The following is an 11,013-nucleotide window of genomic DNA, read 5'->3' on the forward strand; positions in this document are numbered from 1 at the left end:
ATAATGCATACAATATTAACTTTCATATGTGGGACTCTGATGAAGTGCAATGTGAAGAAGCACAGCCCTGAATGATTGAATTAATCAGCTAAGATTTTCCTAGACCAGGATTTTGACGAGGATAGAATTCGCAGGCATCGATGGACTGGCCGGTATGAAGCCCATCTATGGGACAAGAGCACTTGGAATGCAACTCAAAAGAAGAAAGGGAAGCAAGGTATGATGGTTTTAGCTTTCAAAAAGCTTTCTACTCATTTAGAGATAGTGAGAAGCTAAGCTAATGTGGCTAATTCTTGTCCTCTCTGCATGGGCATGTGCTGGCTATCCTTTTCCTTATGGTATGCACCAGTGTATCTTGGTAAGGCCCTAACTTAGTACTCATACATGTAAATAATATCCAAATTTAATGTGTGTATACTGCTAGTACAACTTTGCACTAAGAAGTGCATTATAAGCTGGATTCCAAGGAGTCTTCTTGACTTGATAAATGCTGCCTTCAGGAGCTTATGACCAGGAGGAATCAGCTGCTAGGGCTTATGATTTGGCTGCTCTTAAGTATTGGGGACCTTCTACTTTGACAAACTTTCCTGTGAGGGCTCTTCCTTATAGCTCTCAAAGTTGTTATTGACATGTATAAATGTAGGTTGTTTTCTTTACTCAAAATAATCATTTTATGAGTGGGACAGGTCACTGAATATGCCAAAGACATTGAAGAGATGCATAATGTATCCAGAGAGGAGTATCTAGCTTCTTTGAGAAGGTGAGCTCTCTCTCTCTCTCTCTCAGATCATAGTTGGTCTCTTGGGATTGTTTCTACAACGTTAAAAGCTTCTCTCATCAGGTGTGTGAGTAAATAAACAAAATGGGCTAATCCTTCTATCACCCAAGTGTGGTAGATTGGTTAGCTCATAGAGTTGTTAGTCAACGTGTCCTGTATTTGAATTGCACTCGTGTCAGATAGAACATATTTGGTCTCTTGGGATTGTTCCTACGACGTTAAAAAGCTTCTCTCTTTCTCTCTCTCTCTCTCTCTCTCTCTCTCTCTCTCTTCCTTGAGAAGATTTTGAGACATGGCCGCCTTCTTGCAGGAAGAGTAGTGGGTTTTCAAGAGGAGTGTCCAAGTATAGAGGAGTGGCTAGGTATGCTCAAGATTCCATGATATAAAATGCTCAAAGTTATTTTTGAATACTTCAATGTTCAGTTCTCTTTATCAGTGGAGATATTGAAGCTTTGAGTATCCATCTTCACTAGGCATCACCACAATGGGCGTTGGGAGGCTCGGATTGGGCGCGTTTTCGGCAACAAGTACTTGTATCTGGGAACATATAGTAAGTGAAGACCATTTCTGTCACATTTTCTTCTCATGTGAACAATTTTCAGTGCCATTAACTTTCAAGTTGTATCTGAAGGCACCCAAGAGGAGGCTGCTGCTGCATATGACATGGCAGCCATAGAGTATAGAGGCTTGAATGCAGTAACAAACTTTGATTTGAGCCGCTACATAAGGTGGCTGCGCCCGGGTCACATGGGAGCTACCAATACAAACTCAGGGGACCAATCAAGTGCATCATTACCCCCTCAAGAAGGCACACCCCTCAGCAGCTTTGATAACCATAATAACAATGACACCTTGCCCTCACACACAGAAAAATGGGGTTTGGATTCAAGCTTCCCACAATTCAGCCCATCAATACCTATGAACTTAAATTCCCATAACAAAAATCACAGTAACAGTACAATGCTCAACACTAGTTCCACATCAATGCACCAATGCATTCCCTTCTTGCAGCAGCAGAAGTCTTTCAGTTCCTCTCCCACTGCTTTGAGCCTGCTTTTGCAATCCAATTTGTTCAGACAAATGCTTGAGAAAACCACAACGGCAAGCCACCACCAACCTCACTCACCCACCATGGACTCAGGGGCTCTAGAGCAATTCAGCATGGAAAATGATGAAAATGAGGTAGAGATAGACTACAAAGACTTGTTCCCCAATAGCGCCCACCTAGAGTTATCCGACTACAACAGTAAAGAAGCTGAAGCTGACTTGAATGACTACAACATTGACTATCATGAAGAAGCCCACTGCAACAGCACCTTGGATAATCATCAGAATATCAACAAGATGTTTCAATCTGATTTGCAAATCTCAACGGATATGTATGCTGCACCACCGCCTGTGTTTGATTCCTACACTAGCCGGCAAAGTCCACACTATACTCCGAATCTCAATGATATAATTATAGGTGCTGATCAAGAGGGTTCTAATCATCTGTTGGTTCACGAGGAGGATGCAGCAGCAGCTTTGAATTTGTGGGGCAATGCATTCAGGACAAATAGTGTCAGTGGTACCATGCCACAACCTTCTATTGCACTAAGCAGGTGCTGCAGATCGGATTATTGAGAGAGAGATCATCATTTATTTCAAAACCCTTCATACAGAGACAGACATTTCTCTCATCTCCAGGAAACACATACATGACATCCTGCAAGTGATACTCTTATAACCTCAAAATAATAATCAAAAAGCAAGCTAAAATAAATCATTGACTGGTTGCTACATTTGCCTAGCCTTAGGCACTCCGAGTTTTTCATAAAAAGTCAGCAACCACCTTACATTTGAACATGAAAAGTCAACTCGTTTTGCACTATTTGACCTAAAATTGACTTGAAAAAAGTGATTAGAATGATTCTCGTCTTCTTCGGGGGTGGAATGGGGAAAGGATTTTTGTTTTTGTTTTTCGAGCCGGGGTCAGAAACGAGCAAGCTCATTCGTTTTGAGACTCGAACAACATAGAAAGGCTTTTGTCATTAGCTTCGTCATCTTCAGTCTAAGAGACGATTTCGTTCTATAAGAGAGCCACATCACACTAGTTTTTGTTGATTCAAAAACCATTCATTGCTAAATTATAGTGATCTAAACAAAGTCAGGACTTGATTAGTAGCCAACGGTTTCTGGTTGATCTCTTAACTTCGCAACCATTAGGTAAATATTGATCTAGAACCTAAAATGTCTTTGCAAAAGACAAAAAAAACAGTTTTTCACTTATATAGTACGGAATTGAACACTATGCAAATCCACATTGAATTCAATTGTTAACATAACTAAGACCATATTAGGGAGTTTGGGAAAATCCCAATTCTCTTTTTGCATGATAAATAAAAAGAAGTCACGATGAACCCTTTTAAGCGTTTATCAAAGCCAGCTCATTTGATATATCGTTTGAAGACTCTTGAAGAGTAGGTTCTAAATACACATTCTCCGACAACTTTGGATTTGGTATACGATAAAGATATACCAAAAAGTATATTGAAAAGTAATGGGATTTTCCCAAACCTCCTAATATGGTCTTAACTATACAAAGTTTATGACCTTACACAATGAAATAATGTCAAACAAAATATTATTTAAGCCCATATACTTAAAATGAGATGCATTTAAGAAAGCATGAGTGTAAGAAAATCACCTCAAGTGTAAATCAAGATATTGATAACCAAGAAATGTCGCGTGTCTTGTCCAGGACAAGTTGACCACGAATCCAACGAATCCAATGTAGACCGTCATGGTTAAGTGTACAAGTCCCACACATGGTCATGGTCAAGTGTGCATGTCCCGCACATCTTTGTAACCCTCTAGAATGATGTAGAGGTGTATTGGGCATTTATTAGGCTTCCAATTGGATGCACGGGCACCAGTCTAGGTATAGTAGACATAGGCTATGAAGATCCTTGGGCATAGGAAGCCATGTGGGGCTTACCCAAGGGCTTAAGAACCAGTAGGCTAGCTCTGTTAAGCCTGGACCACTAGTCGGCCGGCCCCAGCATAAAAGGTTGTCGACTAGCAACAATTGTAGCCCAACATCACACGTGTGAAAGGCGCAAACTTTTATGTTATGTTCACAAGTCGTGTGAGCATATTAAACAGGCTGACAACAGCATCCATGAAGTGACTAGCATCTGGGTATGCATATATAAGCACCCTTCAGTCCCTTGCCTAAAACCATCTCATATGTCTGCATAGGAGCCAAGGGCAAGGTGGATGTTTATCTTGAGGCTGAGAACTACCTCAGCCAAGTGAAGGTCTCCAGGGTCAAATCAGCCCTAGTTAATTTACAATGAAGGAGTTAATCATTATACTCGTTCAATAAAGCAAGTACACAGTACGTGGTGGGGCCCTTCACAGTATTGGAGACCCAACACTGTGTATTGTCTCAAGCTTCTCTCTTTGCACTCCTATTCGCATTACATTGTGCTATACGTCATTAAGAACAAAGGTGCTAAAAATTGTTTATCAAAGTATAAATGTCATCTGTAAGCTTTCACATGTTACGGTAGCATTAGAGCTTTGCCTTTTAGTGAAGAGATTCAACCAAGAAAAACAAAATTGCTTATGTGGCTGGTTAAAAAAATTCCAGAAGCACTCCCCATTCTGGTGTGACTCTTGTCCCTTGAAGGATGGTTAGTTTTTAGCCTCCGGAATGCAATCGGACAAGTCTCCCACACACACATAGTGGATGGTTTGTTTGTGGCAGGAAGAACCTTGACCACTCCCACTATGGCGACCTCTAACGACCTCTGACGATGAGAGAACAATAGTCCATGAAGAGACTACCACTTCTACCACATGGCATTAGGGAACTCTGCTCCAGATGCATTGATGTTTTAGAGTTTCATGCAGCTCATGAAGCAACAAGAAGATCAATTGCTTGAGCAAAAAGCTATGATCCAAGCCTTAGAGAAACAAAAACCTCTTTCCAACCTCTTCTTCCCCGATTCCTACTTCCCCCTCTCGCTACTAACTCTGATGAGCGGTTAATGCAGCAAGCCCATTCTCAACTTGAGTTGCAGATGTGAGAGCTTTAGATGAAGGCAGACAAAGTTGTTACTTCAATTACAATAAAGATCTGTCAAAGCCGATTGTTGCTTGTCGTGACTAGCGAAAAGTTGTTACTTCAATCACAATAAAGCCGAGTGCTGGTGACTAGCAAAAAGTGACTATTCGTAGTTGCTATTACTTTCATGCGCAATTATTGATGTTGCCTATTATCGATTATAAGCTTAACTCAACAATTTGGTTCCAACAATCTGGTCTCTTCTATAGAGGGATCATGGAGGTGTATTTTTTTGAGCATCCTCTGATAGAGTTTATAACTTTACATTGGGGTTTCACTACGGACCATGTCACGTGGATGAGTCTAAGCCACGGGGAGCATAAGTCTTGAATACCATCAACACCAATTGACCGATGTGATTATTCGATACATTGATGTGATGTCTCTATGATCACATGAGATAGTTTTATAGTTATCAACATGTGAAGGATGGGCCATGTTGGGATTTGGAGCTTTGTGTGTGAACCACCCCTTAGTATGTGTAAGTGTGCCTATGTGTGTGAACAACCCCTAGAGGCTACTATGTGTGTATGTAGTATAAGCAATGATATCAGCACATGTACCATGTGTTGCTATTACAGTGTGTGATTGAGTCATAAGGTAAGGCTCTAAGGCTTAAGCCTATAAAAGGATTGTACTTGGTGAAGGATTGAGCTTCATCATCTCTCTCTCATTGCCTCTGCACATACACTCGCACCCTGGTTGTCTTTCATTCACCTTAGCTTGTAAAAACCCTACTCTAAAATGCAACATTTGGTATCTGCCCACCGCGACTGTTGCCATCTCGGGTCGTTTGCTAGTGCTGCCCTGAGGCCACCACTGCAACGCCACCTCCTCCCGTTGCTCCACCATCTCGCCAAGGGTGGCAAAGCTTGTGATAGCCCCCCTGCCGACCGACTGCGTTGAGTTGGTTGCTCCACCGGCTTGGCGGCGGGCTTTGGGGTGGTGCGCCTAGGGGGATGTAAGAACTCCAGCTAAGCCACCTCTCTCCTAGGCGGAGCAACACCCATGCTCAGCTTCCTGGGCAGACACTATTTTGACCGCCACTGAGTCAGTGATACATCTTTGAAGATATAGTGGCTATGCTTATCGAAGAAGATATAATAAGATAACAACAGTGGTATTATTCTCTCGACCTTGACAAAGCTATAATTAGAAGAACAAAAAGGGAAGCAAGATCTAGTGTCACTATTGTAAGAGACTTGGGCATAAAGAAGCTCAATGCTTCAAAAGAAAATGGAATAGGAACAAGAAAAGCATCATGCCCATCTTGTAGCATAAGATAAACTCACAGAAGAACAAGAAGAGATTGAATAAGCAATGGCACCCACCAAAGCAATACATGGTCTTTCTATTAATAAGAAAGACATTCTAATCAGTTTGTGTGTGTCAAGTTCTCTGCTCATGCAAAAAGAGATGTAATAATCCAGTGGTGTCAGATTTCTATGTGTTTTTTCTCTATGTGTGTAAAAGGCCTTGATCATATAAAAAGTTCCATTCCCATACCATACTCTCACCTCTTGCATGAGTGCAAGCTATTGCACCTAGCAAGCTATTGCACCTAGCAAGCTATGAGGATGGGGGGGATTATTGCTATACAGAGAGGTATTACTTTTGCACCTATGGTGGAGCTCCTTTATCATGCCTTGCTTACCTCTCACATTTGGGTGTTGGCACCACTAGTGTGCAGTCTAAAGAAGGCCATCGTTGATACTATTACTAAAGGCTTTCTCGAGCATTTCTCCACATTCTTAGCCTGCGTAAACCCTAACTCCGAATGCCATAGACTAGTTGTGCCAGTTGATTTTCCTTGAGATGCACTAATTTTACTAGTACTTATCTAGTAATTCCGAAACGTGCAAGTTAAGGCTCTACATAATAGATATCCCTTTTAGGCGATCAGATGATCGTGGATGAACCATGTGTTATGGTTGGTCGAACAAATATGCTAGATGTCATACAACTAAGGAGGAGGATGTCTTTATGATAGTGTGCACAATTGTTTTCATACGGCGTACGATCGATTATCGTACATAATATTGTACGGTATGATACCATACTGTGTAAATCCATAGCATCATGGCAACACTCATTGAAATTTGTATGCTTCTTTGCATAGAGATGTGTATGTAGTGTTGAATTTTTGAGTCCTTTTAAGAAGAGAGAAATTAATCGCGACTCTGGGTGGGCTTCTCATATTCTTGGGCAACGATTAATGTACTGCTTCATTCTATTTGCACAGTCTCTAACACTCTCAGTCTCGCCTTGCTTGAAAGAGTAGATGTTTGCTACCGTGTCATGTTGAATCCCCATCAAGGAAAAAGCAGCAATGAATCTCTCTTCCAGAACTCGTAAAGAAGATTTGTCTGAAGCCTCTAGTGCCAAGCAAGGGCCTTTCCCTCAAGAGTGAGCCCAAATCCTTCAATTTGCGTATGCTTGTCAGTCACTTGCTCAGCTCAAACTGCTTGCCTAAATGCTGCTACATGGTCATATGGATCTCCCGACCCTTCGTACTTCTTTACCAGTTTCTGAAGAGTTGATGGCCTTACTTGTCTTGAATACTCATCATAGGGCCTACGGCCTCTCACTCTCAGTGGGAATTGTTCCTCTCTTTGGGAAGATGGTCCACATGCATCCCAAATTGGTGTGGGTCCCCTATTACCTGCCTCACCAACCCCCTCCAAAGATCTTGTTACTCGCATTTCAGGAGGTGCATTTATGGGAGGCCGAGTTGGCTCCCCTACCCTCCGATTGTCATAGTGAGAGAAACGTTGTTGAGGTGTGATCTGTGGTCGCACTTTTGGTGTAGGATAATATCTTGGTGCTAGAGTTGGGCTACTTGCAGTGGTCCACTTTGATGTTGAGGGTCCCTCTCTAATGAACTCTCGTAGGGGAGCAGCAGTTTCTCCAAGAAAGGCTGTCTCTCCTGGTTTAGCTGTATTTGTTGAGAACACTTCCATGAATAATGGTTGTCCTTTCCACGTGAGCTCCCGAATCTCCTTCCAATCTAAGGTTCGGTATTCATTAGCCCATTTATCAACGATTCGGTTCTTGTATTCTGCAAGCTTTTCGACTACCACCACAAGTGCTAGAGGAAGATCTAGCGCTGGCAATCTAGTTGTGGCATAATATCCCTCTAAAGAGTCCTTATAGACCTCTTGAAGTGGGTCATCCTGTAAGACCTTTGTCACTGGAATTTGTCGTACAAACTCCCATTGGTTCTCAGCCCCCTGATCCATTTTGCTCTTGCCTTTCCTATCTCTTTCCAAATTTAGATCTACAAGAAGTAAATCATCTATGGACGGCTTTGAGGACTGGGCATTGGATGGTCCAAGCATGTCCGGCTCAATGAGCCAATCATCTCTAGACTCCTTTGCTCTGGAAAGCTTTGAGGACTGGGCATTGGTGGATGGTCCAAGCATGTCCGGCTCAATGAGCCAATCATCTCTAGACTCCTTTGCTCTGGAAAGCTTTGACAAGTCTAAGAACTCGCTTTTAGAGAGCTCCCCTAATTTGTCTACATTCTCTGGATGATAGGTGACTTCGTAGCGAACACCATCTCCACCCATGTACATGTTACCCTGGTCATTGACTAGAGGTGCTCTATCAAGTTCTGAGAAGAAGTCTGCGATCTTAACAAGATACCATTGTTGTGGATCCCTAAAGATCTCAGCTCCTTGAGCATTCGTGTAGACATATTGAAGTCTGACATTGAGTGGTAACCCCATGGTGTCGGCTTCAAATGGATTAAAAGATCTTGTGGGTGTCCTATTTGGGGCTAAGGGATGACTATTTGACGGCCCTAGATTGTCCATGGACAATGAGCTAGTTGTTCTAGAAAGGGTATCAGATTGGGATTCAGAAAAGGTTTCAGCAATATCTGTCAAATTTCCTACCGATTGGGTCCCACTTTCCTGCGTAGGTACTGTAGAAGGTGTCCTAGGCCCTATGGCAATGTCTATGTGACGTCCCGACCGCAAGTGCATAAGGTCAAATTTTAAGGTTTGTTATATATATATATATATATATATATATATATATATATATATATATATATTTATTTATGTATATATATATATATATATATATATTTATGTATATATATATATATATATATATATTTATGTATATATATATATATATATATATATATTTATGTATATATATATATATATATATATATATATTTATGTATATATTTATGTATATATATATATATATATATATTTATGTATATATATATATATATATTTATGTATATATATATATATATTTTTAAACCCTACCTAATCGCTAAATGCAACTATCAGGAATAGGTGTGTAAATACCTATCCTATTTTATTTTTTTTATTTTTTTTTATTTTTTACTAATTAAACAAAAATACTAATTATACACTAAATTACAAACATTTTTAAAAAAATACAAGTTACACTAATTATGCAAAAAAATACAAAAATTTAGAAAATAAAAAATTATAGAATATGCAAAAAATGTGGATTCTTTAAAAAAACACATAATTTACAGAATTTTTCTTTTTTCTCTCTTTTTTTTCTTTTTTTCCTTTTTTTCTCTCTTTTTTTTCTCTCTTTTTTCTCTTTTTTTTAAAAAAAATATTTTTATTATTTTATTATTTTTTCTTTTTCTTTTTATTTTTTTTAAAAATGCAAAAACATGGAAATTAACAAAAAATAAAAAATAAAAAAAGTACTAACCTTATCTTTCTGTTGCCTCCGGATCGTGCGATCCCTGCGCCTTCGCCTTCGCAGCCTTATCTCTTTCACGTGCTACACAGCCGGCCAGTCGGCTCCACCCGCCTTCTTCTCCTTCTCGACTCCTCTGCCGGCCTCTGGCTTCTTCACGCCTCCTCGCACAAAGGCCACTTCATCGCCTCGACCTTCGCTGCCCGGCCTTCGCTGCCCCACTCCTTGGCTCCTCGCTCGCTCGGCCAGCCCTCGACCAGTAGCCACCACCTTCAACGGCCTTTTGTGCCGGCCTCTAGCTGCCAGCAGCCCCGCCTTCGCAACCGCCTCTCGCCACTTTCGTCTGCTTCTCCCTTCACAGCCAGCTCTGCCGGTGCGCCCCCGGCCACCTCACCTTCACCAGCGACGACCTTCTGATGCCGCCTCACCTCCTTGCTCGCTTTTGCTGCTGCGCCACCGCCGTCCACCTTAGCTTCACTACAGTCACCTTCCAGCTCGCCTTCCTTCTTCGCTCGCCTCACCACCGCCTCTGCTTTCCTATGGCCCTTCAGCAGCCACTTCCTTCACTTTCAGTCGGCCTCTGCGCCCCTTCGCACTGGCCAGTCGCCTTCACACCGGCCTGCTGCAGCAGCAGCTGACGCTCGGCCGCTTCACCACCTTTTTCACGCCTCCAGCCACCTCACCTTCCAACCTTCGCTTCCCTCTTGCTACAGCCAGCCGCCCACACGGCCTTAGATGCAGTCGGCTAATATTGCATTAAGCATTAATCTATTACATTATTGCATAATGCAATAAGCTTAAGCCATAATGCATTAATACATTAAGCACAAGTTTAATGCATAATACATAAGCTCACACATAATGCATTGAGCTTAATATATTATTCAGATTTTCATTTCTATTCTATGAACAAAACATGAACACAACGATAAAAACAACCATGGAAAGCATATACATGAATGAGAAAACATTAGCGGGAGTAGATCTCAACCGCTCAAGTAAGTATTAATCTATTTTTTTCTCTTCTAATCACTAGCTCCGAGATTCCACTCATGCTAACCCTAAACCTAAAAACAAAAAGAAATAGTGGTAGTAATGCAAGCTTCTCAACCGGTTTTGAGTCTTATCCCCGGCAGCGGCGCCAATGGAGAGACGGAAAACTCTCTCACTTGTAGCAAGAGTAGCATGATCCACGTGTAGCTCAATCCAATGGGATTTGCATCCCTTTCGGAGCTAGGGATTCAACCCGTACCGGTACACAAAAGCTTATCCACAAATGGAGAGAATGCTAAGAACACCACTACCTTGACATAGACTTAACACACACACAAGCTCAATCTTGCCATAACTCATTCACTCATCATCCCACTCATTCATGCATCCAATACAAGAAGAAAGCTAAGCTAATGCATACACAAGCTCA

General features: G+C 41.4%; 1 protein-coding gene across 1 annotated transcript; it reads left to right on the forward strand.

Annotated features, from left to right (window-relative positions):
* Window positions 1–500: 500 nt before the first annotated feature.
* LOC147628589 (uncharacterized) lies at window positions 501–2,648 on the forward strand. The gene is made up of 5 exons (XM_086814202.1): window positions 501–589; window positions 687–760; window positions 1,089–1,139; window positions 1,252–1,328; window positions 1,410–2,648. The coding sequence occupies exons 2-5, from the start codon at window positions 717–719 to the stop codon at window positions 2,399–2,401; spliced, it is 1,164 nt and encodes a 387-aa protein (XP_086670328.1). The 5' UTR covers window positions 501–589; window positions 687–716; the 3' UTR covers window positions 2,402–2,648.
* Window positions 2,649–11,013: the final 8,365 nt, after the last annotated feature.

The sequence above is a fragment of the Cibotium barometz genome, chromosome 19 (genome assembly GCF_041138505.1).
Source record: "Cibotium barometz isolate CiBa-2024 chromosome 19, ASM4113850v1, whole genome shotgun sequence".
In the NCBI taxonomy this organism is placed as follows: domain Eukaryota; kingdom Viridiplantae; phylum Streptophyta; class Polypodiopsida; order Cyatheales; family Cibotiaceae; genus Cibotium; species Cibotium barometz.

Excerpts from the sequence above, each read along its gene's own strand:
- LOC147628589 (XM_086814202.1), top strand. The coding sequence starts at position 717 with ATGCATAATGTATCCAGAGAGGAGTATCTAGCTTCTTTGAGAAG. Across the intron at positions 1,140-1,251 it reads AAGTATAGAGGAGTGGCTAG|GCATCACCACAATGGGCGTT; the intron begins GTATGCTCAAGA and ends CATCTTCACTAG. Across the intron at positions 1,329-1,409 it reads CTTGTATCTGGGAACATATA|GCACCCAAGAGGAGGCTGCT; the intron begins GTAAGTGAAGAC and ends TTGTATCTGAAG.